General features: G+C 43.7%; 1 protein-coding gene across 1 annotated transcript; it reads left to right on the top strand.

Annotated features, from left to right (window-relative positions):
* Window positions 1-397: 397 nt before the first annotated feature.
* Window positions 398-15791, top strand: LOC310800037 (uncharacterized protein; the record flags this gene model as incomplete). The annotated part of the gene is made up of 7 exons (XM_083662630.1): window positions 398-419; window positions 2327-2560; window positions 7129-7197; window positions 9047-9250; window positions 13551-13622; window positions 14606-14754; window positions 15750-15791. 7 exons carry the CDS (start codon window positions 398-400, stop codon window positions 15789-15791), a joined length of 792 nt encoding a protein of 263 aa, XP_083518756.1.
* Window positions 15792-15832: the final 41 nt, after the last annotated feature.

Below are 15832 nucleotides of genomic sequence, written 5' to 3'. Positions count from 1 at the left end.
ATATATATATATATATATATATAGGGGCGGCTGTAGCTCAGGAGGTACAGCGGGTCATCCACTAATCACTTTGGATAAAAGAGGTCGGTGGTTCGATTCCCGGCTCCTCCAGTCTGCATGTCTAAGTGTCCTTGGGCAAGATACTGAACCCCAAATTGCTCCTGATGGTATGCCAGCTCCCTGCGTGGTAGGTAGCCTGCCGCCATCGGTGTATGAATGGGTGAATGTACCTACTAATTGTAAAGCGCTTTGGATAAAAGCGCTGTATAAATGCAGGCCATTTACCATTTTATATATATAAAATCTGTATCTGATTTATTATCTGGGGAAAAAAAGTGAAACTGAACTGAATCATTTTCTAGAGAGCGAATCAAGAGAGAAATGGGAACCACTTCGGATGGAGAGCTACACCAACCCAGGTGAGGCTGCAGTAGAACTCAGTATCGTAATAAAATATCTGCGTAATGACTGAAAAATCACATTACAAAAACATAAAGGCAGGGCACTTAAAAATGAAAAACAGTCCAGAGAGAGAGATGAATAAAAATAAAACAACAAAGGTATCTAATCTCACTATATTTAGTTCGATGAGCCCCAGACTATGGCTTGCTGCCATTCGTTGAGTCTATACAGTTGGAGTAGAAACATGGAGCTTTGATCCGCATGCCTGTGCTTGAGAAGCGTGCCTCATGGCCTTGTGACCTGAGAGTGCTTGGCTATCAGCCATAAATATATTTATGGCTATTTATTTATGGCATTTATGGCTAATTATTTATTTAGACTTCTGTGAAGTCTCTTCCCCTTTGGAATAGTCCTGTTTTCTGCACAAAGTTCTTCAAGTCTGCTAGAGAGGCCCCTAGAATCCGTTTTTTACTTCTCTTCTAAGGAGGAAGATGCAGGGGAACGCCTAAGGTCCTCCCTCTTTATGCAAATGAGACACAAGTTTAGTTGAGAGATTTTCACTATTAAATAACTTAACTAAACTATGTAATTCTGGTACAAGCTGATTTTATACTTCTCGACATCACTCTTGATGTGAAAAAGAGAAAGTATAGAAAGAGAGATGAATAGATAGATAGATACATTGGTATTATTAGTACATAAGAGCCTGGCTGGCTGAGAGATTTATGGCTGTGTTTTTAAAGGGACAAACCGGAGGGAGAGAGCGTCTGTCTCTTTCCCTCAAAACTTATAACATGCTTAAAACAGCCCATCAAGTGACTTTATGATACTTTCATAATTATATTCCACATAATATTCTGATTAGAATGAAACCAAACATGGGCCGGTGTATCTTTATATTAAGGAATAAACCAAAATATTTCTGGAACAACATATTTTACCAATCGTATATATGTGCACATAACCAAAACATATCTAATGAAACCACAGGTTAATTAAATCACTTATCTTGGGTGAATTCAAAGAGTTACCCTAGATTCAATAACATGCCAACAATGTTAGATATACGTTAAATGATTCAATGAGTGTCACACACACATTAACACACTATACATTCCTACTTAACCACACACCCCATGCGTAGTATGTACAGTGCACGCTCCCAACTGTCCGCGCTCAAAGTCACATGTGTGTGCGTGCGTGGCTGCCTTCGCTCCAGAGCCCTACACAGGTCAACTCTGTATTTCTGTGCAAGTGACAAATAAAGTATCAACGATACTTGATCCAGACAGCACAAAGCTTGAACTTGGATTTGATTTGACCCGACTTGGTCCACGCCACATTGACTGTATGACCACAAGTCGATTACATAATAATAGCAATAATTATATTTATATATATATATATATATATATATATACTGGACTGGACTGGACTGGACCAGCCATTCGGGTGGCCTACCGAATCTCTCGACGGCCAGTCCGTCCCTGCTAGCTGTCTGAATAAATCTATCCACTTGACCGATATCTAGGACAGTCAAAAAAGCCCCCAAGGGGGGTCTTGTTTTTGGAAGTTACAAATATACCATTGTCCAAAATGAATATACAAAGATTATTATTTTTTGTTAGACATCCATTGTAAACTTGGTTATGTTTTTACTACTTGTTTGCTATTGTGCCTTGTCCCCCCCCTCCTCTCCCCTGATGTCTTTGTCATAATGAGACTTCTACGGGTCAACATGCAGAGCCTGGTATATTTCCCCCTGCCCTACGTTATGAATGATTCAACTAGTAAGTTATAATGTAAAGGGAATGAAAAGCTCCATTAAGAAGTCCACAATTATTTGGCTTCAAAATAGCTAGACCCAAGGCGCAAGAGGATTACAGCCTGATATTAACTCAGTCATTTTTCACTTCCTTTTCAGATCCCTCTGGGATCTTGGACACACTCCTGACCAAGGGCATTATCAACAAACAAACTTACGGTGAACAGAAGAGGGATCTGGGGATAGCGGAAGAAGGTCATGATAAAGCTACCACTAAGGAGCGGATGAGGGAACGCATCAAGGCACTGCAAACCAGTGGAAGTAGAGCCAAAGAAATCTTCTACGGTATCCTTCAGACACAGGAGCCAATTCTTATGGCCGAGCTTAACAAAAGTGAGTAGGCTAATTCTCATGGTTAAATTCACTTTTAGACCAAACATATAGGGCCCTATCATCATACGGCGCTATCGTTTGTGCAGCCATTGTGCGCACCCCTTGTGCTATCTTCCCTGCTTCTTAAGCTATCGTCTGCCTCCACCATCCAGTTTTGCGCTGGAATCTAAGCGCAGACACAGGTGTAGGCGTGGCCCAGGCGTGTCCACTGGCCTTTGCGCGCCTCTTAGCCTATCATCTGCCCCCAGCGAGTGTCATTTTGCGCTCTGGCGAAGATACCATCGCCATGTTCCGAGCGTAAACACGGGCGTTGCCCGCGCCAAAATAGGCGTTCCAGCCTAATCTGTTGTGTGGTGCTCTCAATTTTAACGCCACCTCATAGCAGGTCTTAGCGCTAAAAACCCCACTGCGCTTGAGCGTATTCTCCTCGCCGTGCAGGAAATCCTCGCTTGGATACATTACGCGGTTACATGCTGCCACTCCGACGTGCTGCCACTCCGACGTTCTGCCACTCCGAAATATCGGCACTCAGAAAGGGTTCTATATTCCCCGTTTTTCACTAACCTCTCCCAGCCCCCACGCCAAACCTAACCTCCCCCCATGCCTAAACCTAACCTCCCCCAGACCCTAACCCAAAACCTAACCTCTCCCACCCCCACGCCTAAACCTAAGGTCGGCATTGCGGCTTCTAAGGTGAACGACCGCCAGTCCGAATAATGGAAGTTAACGTTCGGAGTGGCAGGGCTTCGGAAAGGCAGACAGTTACCACATTACGCATGGAATGGGATGTCCCTCTCTCTCCAAAACGTACGCACATACTCCCCCGCCTCTTCAGAATGCCACGTTTATTTTCAACTATAGCCCGCATTGCAGAAAAAACACACCTTGATTTGAAAATGAGAATTTGTTTGTCATGGTTTTATTAGTGTCACAGTTTGTTAGTATGATGTTTGCCGGTTATCTCCGTTATGTGATTTATGACGTCGCGTGAGGCTGTCATTAGGAAAGTGGGGGTTGACTTGAGGGGGGTGTAATCTATATGACGTGGCAATAGGCTGCGGCGCAGGCTCTCTCTCTGCACTCCAAACGAGGAAGACATGATGTCTCTCCTGTCGCCTCCTGTTCTATTGTCTTTATTCCTTTCTTTTCATGTATGGGTGTGAGTGTGTGTGTGTGAGATACTTTTCTGTTAGCGTCTGAACTAATGAACGGAAGCTAGTTGTAGCTAGCCTCCACACCCCGGCTTGGGCTGTCCCGTAAAGCTGTCTGCCGTGGTGTGTTGCGGGTCCAGTTCACCTAGACACGAGCTTATCTCTTTTTTACAACCGAAGCCGTAACATTAGGCTACATAATTCCTGACCATACTGTGGTGTTAGGTGTAGGCTATAGCCTTACCCTGCTAGCCGGGCGCTTCTCGCTCATACTGAGCATTAGCGCCCGGGGACCCACGTAGCGTTTCCCATCAGACCAGCGCGCCGCTCTTGCGTCTAGGTCTTAAAAGATTATTTACCTGAGCCAGAAACTTGAAGTGATGCCTAACAGATGTTGCCGCTTCCAACTTGTTGCATAAAATCCACTTTTATGTCTTTGATATCAAAAAGTCCTCGATGCAATAACATTCAGGAAGTGTGGGGGGCAGTATGCCCAACCGCTCCAGTGGAGCTGATCAGTGGCCAACAGATCAGACTGTGGTTGTACTGAGGCCTGTACTACAAAGCCAGTTTAGTGGTTTAGCGAGGTAACTTCAGGTTTAAACCTGGTTTGGCCGTACTACAAAGCAAGTTAACTTCTTACCGACATATATTTCCATAGCAACTTATGCTTCACACTTAACCTGGTCCGTAGCAGGTTAAGTTGCAAGGATAAGATTAGACCTTAAATCCACCGCCCACGAACCAATCGAATCAGCAGTTTGGAAAAATGGCCAACCCCTTTCTGGATGAGTTTCCCGTAGAGGAAGGAGCACAAATTGTAATGTTGAATGAGTAATGGTAATCAATGTTAATGTTAATCAAGGACTAAAGCCTTGCACTTGTTGGCTATTTTAATTAAGCCCTATACCACTTTGGAATATGTTTTTATATAGGCCTATTCATTTTTGTGCTCTCAAGTAGCCTAGATACGTTGTTTGATCCCGCTGATCGATTGCAGCTGAATAGTGAGTGGAGAAATATCACTAAACCGGCATAAAAAGGTTACATAAACGTCTCCAAAGCGCACGGTGCCGTGTGCGCAATGGAGCTGAGACTGACGTTGGGTTGGAATTGAAATAGTCATAGCTTACATGCTGGCCTACTACATCTAAGCAATTTAATATGGGATCACCTGCACACAGGCGATCCCATATTAAGATGATTCATATCTAGGCTACTCCTGCATTTTGCAGCTGCAAGTGTTGCTTTTGGCCTGTATGATGTGATTGAACTTCATATTTCCAGCATCATTATATGAAATATGGAGATATGCGACTCTGCTGACAATATATGTGACCACAAAATAGGCTATTTTTTATAAATGAAATCTATGCCCGCACATACCGTGTCGTTCAGAAGCCTCTTTTAATTTTATTATCATTCTTTTTTTTATTGATAGCCTATAGGAATTATTCAATCAGTGCGACTAAACATGACATCATTATTATTCGTTGAGCCTAAATGGTCTACGGATTTTGGACTGAGACATTAGGCTACACATTGCTTCCACTCGCAGTTTATTGAGAGGGTGAATTCAGCTGCTGTAGGATACGTGGAGGCAGAAACCGCTCTTCAAATAAATGACTGATGTGAATAAAAGTGGTAACTTTAGACAGTCATTCGGGAACAGACTAAAAATATCCAATGCGGATTTTGATTCTGACATAGTAGTCGATGGCTTTGATGAATGAGGAAATAGGCGTGTCTGGCGCTGTAAAAGCTACGGTTCTGAGCTGAGCGGTCCATATTGCATTGTGATTGGCTAGTTGTTAAAAACCACGCCTCTTTTGCGGGCATGAGCTCGTGTGCACGGGCATTTTCATGTGCACGCGCAGTCAACTTGATTAGAAAAACCTGGTTCGAGTTAACGACTGGCAAACGAGGTTCGTAGTACAAGTTAACTACAATCGAGCTGATCTGGTTTAGACAAACCAGATCAAGGGACAGATCCTGGATCTTCTTATCCAACATTCGTAGTACAGGCTACTGGTCAGCTTCCAGGTGTGAATGTGTGTGTGAATGTGAACAGGGCACTCCTGAAAAAGAGACCATTGCTCTCAGTGAGACTCCCCCTGTATAAATAAAGGTAAAAAACAAACAAACAAAAAAACCAGTGCGTCGCTGTCCGTGCTGCCTGGCTAGCAGGGTAAGCTACAGTATAGCTTAACAGTAGATTACTTTTGAGAAAGTTGTGCCAGTACAGTAACCTCTTTCCCTGCAATTACACGCATGCAAGACCAGCTTCTCCACAGCGCAGATGGCGTGACCGCAGTCAATAGCTTAACCCGAGTGGACAATTCTGATATAGGCTATTGAAATAGGCTAGCCTAGAATTAAAATCTCACACATCCCTACCCTATTAAAGAAACAAATATTTTTAAATGTGTATGTTATAGCCTATATGAACGAAACGACTAATTACAGTAAGCGCACGCTTTGGGACATGGGGATATTCATTGTGTAACTGCGCGGCAGCCCTTTGGTGTGTTTCAAATGGATCGTTCCATCAGCACCAATTTTCGTAGTGTCTAATGGTTTATCTAAATCCGAACTGGTTCATCCTCCAATACTCTCCCCCTCTCTCTCTCCCGGGGTCCTCTCGCCATTCCGAAGTGTCGGCATTCCGATCATTGACTTCTATGCTTTCGGAGAGGCGGCCCTTTTTATCTCCAAAAAAGGTTTCGCCAGATATTAGGTCCGCCTTTCCGACATAGCATCTTGAGTTATTTAGCCTACAGGGGTGGGAGAGGTTAGGTTCTGGGGGAGGTTAGGTTTAGGCGTGGGGGATGGGAGAGGTTAGGGTTAGGGTCTGCAGGAGGTTAGGTTTAGGCATGGGGGGTGGGAGAGGTTAGGTTTAGATGTGGGGGCTGGGAGAGGTTAGCTCCAGCCGGTCCCCCGGGTTAGGGTTAGGGTTCTTTCGCAATGGCGAGACAGATCTCCATTCCGACAATTTTGTCGGAATGCCGGTATTTCGGAGTGCCGACATTTCGGAATGCCGGGGTGTCCCCCTCTCTCCCCCTCTCTCGCTCTCCCCATCTCTCTTTTCTCTCTCTTTCTCTCTCTCTCACTCTGTCCCTCTGCTTGCCCACGGCACTCAGCAAGAAAGAAGCTGCTGTCACAGACGTGACGCTGTAGCTTATAAGGGGAGTGGACATGAAGACTGTTTTGGGCATAAACACGCCTATATGGAGGTTTGCACGAGACGAGGCCAAGTGTAGCGGGCCGACACGCCCACAATTAGGGCTATTCCAGCGCAAAACGGGCGCTAACGCAAAATTACCACCTTTGTGATGATAGAGCCCATAGACAAGGTCTGCTTGAGCTAAATATGTTTAATGAAGAATCCCACCTGCATTTGATCTTTCTTTTCTTCAGGGAATGACACTAATAAATCTGGTCTGGTGCAGGTCTGGTGCAGGTCCGGTGCAGGAACCACAGTGAGAGGTAGGTGAAGTAATAAGATGTGAACTTGTGGTCTATGAACTACAGCATGAATTTTCTCATTGACCACATAGGTCTAGCTGTCTTTAAAACAGACTACCCTATCTTCAGTAGAATCTAAATCCATCCAAGAAGGCAATGGGTTCCTTTCCCACCCTCTTTCTCTCAAGTAGGCTAATGCTATCCATGTAGTACACTATTTTGTTTCAATTCCTTCTTTTGTTATTGATCTTCATTTAGATTATTCTCAAGCCATTAGGGTTGAATTAGCCTGGACATTCCTCACTCAGTCAGATACTAAAGGGTTAAATCTATCCAATTATACCAGATAGAAAAGACAGAAAAAGGCCAGACGTATCCACCTTATTTTTGGCGGCCATTTTTGCCTGATCTGCCTGATGGGTGTTTCTTCCGGTGTGATCCTCCCAGCCTTGTTGCTGACAGCTTGACACCCGTCTGGGCGAACGGAGCAAATCACTAATCAGGTCCAACTTGGCAAAAATCTCGTTGATAAATATCCCTTTAAGAGCGCAGTGCATTCATGGGTAATCAATCGCCTGCTGTTGCTAATATTAGCCGCTAGTTAGTTATGTTAGCGTTAGTTTGTTGTTTATAACGGGGCTATATTCATAACGTTTTATATCGCGGATGCGTTATTTCGAATCCCACATAGGTTACGCCAAACCCCACATAGGTTACGCTAAAACACACATAGGTTACGCCTCGAATCCCACATAGGTTACGCTAAAAACACCACCGCAAAGCGTGTGGGTTTCAGGACGAAACAGTCTCGAGCCACTATCGTCATCTTTAGAGCACAATATTCCTGGAATGCAAGTTTAACTAAACAGTTACATGTCCTCTGCATTCTACATAAAATTAAGATATTACGGGTTGTTTTATTTGGTATGTTACATACTTATTGGCCAAGTTATGTTCAATTCAGCCAGGGTACAAGGGACTGAGTGTAGGTGGCCATCTTTTCAAATGAAGTAGAATACCATTTAGATGGCAAGCTGCAACAATAAGTCACGTTAAACCGGACCTTGTATGCACAATTATTTTTTACAGTGGGGCATTCAAAAATAAGGTGGATAGGGTTCTGGTGAAAGGAGTAACAAGTAGGCAACCGTGAAATTGCACAAATCCAGTTGAAAAAACAAACACAAATGTTTGTATATATATATATATATATATATATATATATATATATATATATATATATATTTTTTACACAAGTTTAGAGGTAGAAGAACACACAAGTGGGCTGCTGGACGCTTTGAGTGACGGTATGGCAAGATGGCGCGGGCCTGACGTGTTCGTCACGGGGCGGAGCGGGTGGTCGCGCCCATGCCATTGCCAATCATGCCTTCCGGCGTAATGGATGGTTTTATAGGCGTCAATTTTGAGAAAATAGACATTGTCCAGTTGGTGCGCTGCAGGGAGCAGCTTGGCAGAGTGTGAGATTCCTCGTTGTCACTCGTAAAACCTGGGTTGTAGGACAACCCCAACGTCTGTTGTCCCTCTCCTTTCCCCTTACTATTTGGTACAAATTGTATGAGAATTCTACGGGTCAACATGTAGAGCCTGCTATATTTCCGCCTCATTATGAATATGATTAAACTAGTAAATTATAATGTCAAGGTAATGAAAAGCCCAATTAAGAGGTCAAAAATTCTAACAGTTAAACCATTTACAATGTCAGATAGCCTTGCTACAGGAAACCTTATCTATCTGACACAGGGCATAGTCAACTTAACTTAAAAGGTATTCAGAATAGCTAGACACAAGGCACAAGCAGATTACATCCTGATATTAACTCATTAACATTCGTCACTCTCTTTCTCCTCAGAGAACCACTTTGTGGATAAACACATGGCAGAGCTGATCTGGAGAGTGAGGATGGTCGAACCAATCTTGGATGAGCTCAAGAAGAACAAAGTTATCGACCAACAATGTCATGATAATGTCATGTCTAAACCTACTCCTCAGGACCGGATGAAGGAACTCTATCAGTCACTGAAACGCAAAGATGTCTTGGCCGCTCTCAAGAGAGGTGAGTAGGCTAATTGTCATGTTAAATTAATGTTTAGACCAGGTCAAGGAATATTTTTATGGAACAATTTTATATGACCAGGGAAATATTAATGTTTGTACTATATCTTTATTTGTGTTTCAATTTCTTAAAAAAAATGTTTGACCGATGGCTGTATTTCATTCAATGTTATAAAAATCAGTATAAAAGCAGTTAAAGCTAAAAGGTAAAGTCCCACTGATTGTCACACAATGTGTGAAATTTGTTCTCCGCATTTGACCCATCCCCTGGGGGAGCGGTGAGCAGCAGCAGTGCCACGCTCAGGAATCATTTGGTGATCTAACCCCCCCAATTCCAACCCTTTGATGCTGAGTGCCAAGCAGGGAGGCAATGTGTCCCATTTTTGTAGTCTTTGGTATGACTCGGCCGGGGATCGAACTCACGACCTCCCAGTCTCAGGGCAGAAACTCAGACCACAAGGCCACTGAGCTGTCATACTTTAGATCAGGCATGTCCAAATTGGCCTGCGGACCGATTTTAAAGGAACACACCAACATTTGACATCTTCCCAATAGTAAAACAAAAAGAGTCCCTTCTCTTCTCTGGGCATGTGGTAGAAAAATAGTGAGCGCTAGTTAGCTTAGCACAATGAATGGTAGTCAATGGTATAGCTAGCCTACCCCCGTTAATATGAGCAAAAATGTTGTAAAAAAAAAAAATCTTTGATATTTCTCACCTGGCATAATCCAAGTCTCCACAAGCCCTGAGATGCCAAGCTGACTTGAAAATACAATATACACACCCTGCTTTAGCTGAAATCTGCACTTTACCCGCTTGCTCAAGGAAGAATAAGAAGGGGACGTCTAGCTGCACATGGCTATATTTCAGCTAAGCAGGTGTGGACAGTGTTTACCTTCCCTATATGTTTCCGGCACAGAGAAATGCCCGTTCGTCTGCTTGCAGAAACTCCCTCCCACCAGCTGGCATGGGTCATTAATCATCGCTAAGGGTCTCGATGCGATTCTGGATGTGCGCATACAAAAAAAAGAAGAAAAAAGAAACAATCTGGAGTTAGAACAGCCGCCCTCGAGCAGTTCCCTCGCGTCACAGAAAGACACATTTTGCATTATTCTGACTTGGGATGCGCCGATCCGATACGTAGTATCAGTATCAGGCAGATATTGGCCAAAATCACTGGATCGGATATCGGAGGGGAAGAAAAGTGCAATCCGATCCGATCCATTAGCCGAAACTATCACGTAAATGCTTTGAGCAACGTGCCGTGAAATGAGATCTGAACACAGATGAGCAACGCCAGAATGTGTACAGTGAGTGAGACCTGCACTGTGCTGTCATGTCAGCTGTGTGGACTTATTTTAAGATCAAACAAGAAAAAATGAACTGTAAACAGCCGAGTGCAATTTTATATAATTTGATTGTTTCGAGCATTGGAGACTTCAACACCGCAGACTGCCTGATATGAGGTTACTGTATCACACAAACAACCCAACCATAACGTTACAGAGAGAGGAAACCACCCGATCGGACTGTTGTCACCCATAGATTCAGTAGGTTTGTCATCAGCCCCATTCCTATCGCTGATAAACCTGCTAGTAGGTTTTAATGGCTGTTATCAAACAACTTTATATTTAGACAAATAAATAGGGCTGTCAGCGTTAAGGCGTTAATCGCAATGCGATTAAGGGCCGACCATAACGCGTTATTTTCTTTTATCGCGTTAATCGCATGCCGCTATTTTGTCCCTTCGACGCATCCGTACTTGTAGTAAAGCCGGTCGCAGCGGTTTCCTGTCTCCTGCTGTTGCAGGCATGGAAAAGAACATGCTTCTAAATGGCTCGTTTTATTAAAAAAAAACTCCCAAATGGCACAGTAGACAAGTCAACAGTAGTTTGCACCTTGTGTAAAACGGAATTAAAATATCACCGAAGTACATCGAGTTTGAGCTATCACCATTGATAGTATAGCTATCACCTAAAAGCTAAGCATACTGGAGCAGCTAGCGTCGCCGTAGCCTCAACGCGAGACTCATCAGTCATTCTTCCTTCAGAGTCTCGGCTGCGCGGGTCCTCTAGCCACTGGGAGGTCGGCTGGGAGGTTATCCAATACTACGGCACCAATGTACTCCAAAATCTTCCGTAGTTTCCAATACTGAGCCATTATTCACATGGAAGTGCCAAAGTTCTTAGCTCAGACACAGCTTCTTCGGCTGTGTCATTTTGGGTTTCGACTGCTCCACAGCGCCGCCGCCGAAAGTATCAGTTCTGGAGCGTGTACTGCACTGTTTACAATTGTGCATTTATTTTCTGTTCAAGATATATTTTGTAGACATTGTTACCTCCTGTCTACATTGCACTTCTATTGAATTGAAAATAAATCTAAAATTCAAGATCACAAAGTACATTTATTTGCATTCATTTGATTCCCAATCACGACACACTGGTAAGAATGATTAATATTGAATGAAAAATGCTTTGAAATGCAAAATAATGGCATTTTAAACATGCGATACAAAGATGCGATTAATCACGATTAACTATAGTTAATCGCAAGATTAATCGCGATTAAGAAGATTTATCATTTGACAGCCCTACAAATAAAACGAGTTAGGGTTAGGGTGAGGGTTAGGATTAAGCAACAAAAAGCATTAAAATGTAATGTAAAACGCAGCATGTTTTCCACAAACTGAGGCATAGAGGTGCCTTCTGCATTTTCTGGAATTTTGGACCCGGGCAGGGACAGTCATCGCAGAGTGTCTCTGATGAGTCTGGCCCCCCCGGGGCGCTGTCTATTTGGACGGACCCTCATTGGCTCTCCATGGTGGGGCCCGTTCCGCTCAGGCATGTCATCCGCACCGCAGGGGGGTGGGGTTCAGTGTGTGACAGCCTCTCGCCAAACGGCCAGTGGGAAGCCCAGGAGCTTCGCCACATATACGTGCTAGAGTTGGAGGCGGTTCGCCGGACTCTACGCAACTTCCAACGTCAGATATGCGGTCACCACGTTCTGATTTGTTCGGACAACATGGCCACAATCGCCTACATGAGCAAGCAGGGCGGTGTACGGTCGAAGGCCTTGAACCAGTTGGCGGCGGAGACACACCGATGGTCGCATACCCGCCCGATACTCCACCCCTTCCCTTGCAGATGGAAGCTGGCAGCCTGGTCCCTGAACGGGAGTGCTTGCTAGCTCAGGGCCTACCTATTGTTGTTTATTGTTTATTATGTATTCCCATTAGTCTGACTACTCAGACTATTCTTCCTGGGTCCCTGCAACATACAGAAAATACAAAACAATGTAATGCAGTATTACACTGCATACAACAAAACAGTGAACAATGTTCACATTAAAACCACAAGATTGTGTTAAAATAAAATAAAAATAAAGTTAGATAAACTAAATAATAAACATCAACAGTGTCATACAAGGGCATACTGCCCTAATAATGCACACATTTTCATGGAGAATGCACACATTTTCCATGAACATGAATATTCAATCGAGCAAGAGACTTGGAAAAGAATAGAAAAAACAAAAACACTGCACTCAGACAAAACTAAGTACAATGTCTTTGTCCACGTCCGCCCAGCCTGCGGGACTACAGGAGAGAGATAGAGGACAGTAGGGGGTTGGGGGTTTCAAGTCACTGACCAAACACTCTATTTCAGTGATGGCTGTCAGAATATAGAGCCATTTAACACTTATTTGAAAACAAAAACATTGCTGAATGCAGCTTTAATTTAAAAACAGGGAGGTCACGTCTACCCAGACAATTATATCATTTTGAAACAGTTACGTTTCTGTATAAATCATTACAATATGCTCCCGTGAGGTGGGGATGTATTTGGCAGCGTGGGTGCAAAACTCGGCATAACACCTGGACACTTGCCCGAGGCGGACTGCTGTCGTCCCTGCAGGGACCATAGCATAAGGCAGGCATTAAGGCACGCAAACAGGTGCGCAAGCGCAAAAAGTGGATAGCGCCTCGCTCTCCCCACCTTTCCTGTCTCCCCCCAAAAATGATCTAAAACAAACAAAAATCCAGTTCCGTTAGGTCACCCGCAGAGGTGCGCTTTACACTTCCTGAATGATTCAGTGTGGTCGCAGGTAAAATGGCAGCTGTGGCCGAACACATTTCTGCTCACTCACACAGTCACAGACATTAAGCATTCTTATCAAAGGATTAGGCCTAGAGGGAGCATGACAATTGTTTACATTTTAGCCAACATTTAATCAACGCAGACAAACCTTTAGCAGCCTACTCTCATACTAAATCAGTTGTCTCTGTCCCTGCCTGCGGTGCCAGGCCCAACAGGTGCAGCTGCAGACCCAGCAGCCCATTCCCCTACCGCTACGGATGAACCAGACCTATGCCCAGGTGAGCAGCATTTTGTGTTGAATGACATTTAAGTTATCGTAATTCCAGTGATTTTTATATTATTATTATGAAAAGAAAATCCTTTTCAATAATGGCTGGGTTTGCCAAAAGCTTCTTAGCGCTAAGAAGCTTCTTTAACCCTTCTTAAGGTCCCCGTAAGAAGCAAACGCGTTTCCCAATTGCTTCTTAGCCTAAGATGATCTTTCGTTACGAAGGCATGCGTTTCCCAAAAGCTTCTTAGCGCTAAGAAGCTTCTTTGACCCTTCTTAAGGCTCCCGTAAGAAGCCAACGAAACCAACGCGTTTCCCGATTGCTTCTTAGCCTAAACTTATCTTCCGTTAAGAAGGCTGCGTTTCCCAAAAGCTTCTTAGCGCTAAGATGATCTTTCGTTAAGAAGGTTTTGTAAGAAGGGTCTGGGGCATTCTTAACACCTTCTTAACGACGAAACACTCGCAGATTCAGCCGTGTCAGGCAAAAGGACATAATATAGTGTCCACTGTTGTGTTTTTCCCTTTTTCCTTTCTTTCATGCACCTTTTAGTGTTTAAAATTGGGGAACACTTGAAAATCTCCCCTGTATGTATGGTTACTTGTGTTTTAAATGTTTTACCGCAGGCTATATTCCTCTAATCAGAAGGGATTCCTTTTATAATAAGAATGTCGTGGATTTATATAGCACCTTTCACAGAACCCTTCTTAAGAGCCTTCTTACAGCCTTCTTACACCCTTCTTAACAGCCTCTAAGAAGGCTGTTAAGAAGGCGTTTGGGAAACACTCCTTTGGAGCTTTCTTAACTCCTTCTTAAGGAGATAAGAAGCTTCTTAACTCCTTAAGAAGCTTCTTTGTTGGGAAACGCAGCCAAGGTAAATTTCTACAAATACAACGGTTCCAGCACCTTCGGTGCTTGGACCTGTAAAAAAGCGCAAAAACAATAGGGTTTTAGCCCTAGTGGGTTTTCATCATCTGGTGTTTCTGTTTCTGCAGATCTATGGGTGCCAAAGAACTGGTTCGTTGGAAAGGCCCTTGGGCGCGGTGCTTTTGGGGACGTCAACCTCTGCTATGACATCGACACGGGCCGCGACCTGGCTGCCAAACAGGTGACCTTTGATCCCAACTGTGAGGAAAACAAAAAGGTAAGGAAAACCCTCCATCTGTTTGGAATATCTCACTGGCTATGGTATTCTACATGAAAATGTATCATTTAATTTGTAAATTACCATAAAACTTGAATTAAAAGCCGAGTCCCATATAGAGGCAGGTGCCCAAATACTGGCAGGGTTATTGGCTACAAAAAAAGCCTCCGCCAGCGTTAGCCGTGGCCAAAGGCATTGGAGCCTATCTTGGTACATGCGATATCCCCTATTTGCACTTGCGCACCTGTTTGCGTGCCTTAACGATAGCAGACTGCCTTGTGCACATGTCCAGGTGTTATGCCGAGTTTTGCACCCCCGCCCGGGAGCAGCTAAACGCATCCCCATCTCACGGGAGCATATTGTAATGATTTATACAGAAACATAACTGTTTAAAAATGATATAATTGTTTGGGTAGACTGTTTTTAAGTTAAAACAGCCCCAAAATATGGTGGGGATGCAATTACTCGCGGGGAGCATAACTCATCACAACAACGGGCAAAAGCGCAGATTAGAGGCGTGCCAAATCATTTATGCACGCCGCAAACGGGATTTGGGCGGTGTTAACCACCAGAATTATTCACAGGTGTTCCCTGGCAATGCCTGGGCGTTACATCAATCAGATTCCCGTCTTGCAGTCCCTACAGTTTGCGTGAGGTACACTATGCTGTAATTCTATCCATGCGTAATTTGGATAGGTGTAAGGCAGGCCTATAATTGACTGTATATATTATCCCCATCTAACGACACCATCACATCATATACCTGTTAAAAACATGTTTTGATGCAATTCAGGTTGTTTTGTTGACTGGGGTGGGACAATATAAACATGTTTGCAGCGGGTAAACGGCAGAGACAAAAGAAAAGATTGGAGGATTTACTCAATTAAAAAGTTAATTAATTAAAAATGAAAAGTGAACCACTGACAATTGACAAAATTTAACATGTGTACCCCATGTGGCACAATTCAAACGGGATATTTGAATCTTCTTCTCAGAATATCTATAAAGATGCAGAGATGAGCGAGTTCAGAGAATGACAGACAAAAGCATTACAAGCATTACAGAAAGGTTCCATTTC

This window comes from Poromitra crassiceps (assembly GCF_964638095.1).
Source record: "Poromitra crassiceps genome assembly, chromosome: 29".
Taxonomy (NCBI): domain Eukaryota; kingdom Metazoa; phylum Chordata; class Actinopteri; order Beryciformes; family Melamphaidae; genus Poromitra; species Poromitra crassiceps.
Note: the sequence above shows the minus strand (reverse complement) of the source record. Positions and strands in the feature narration are given on the sequence as shown.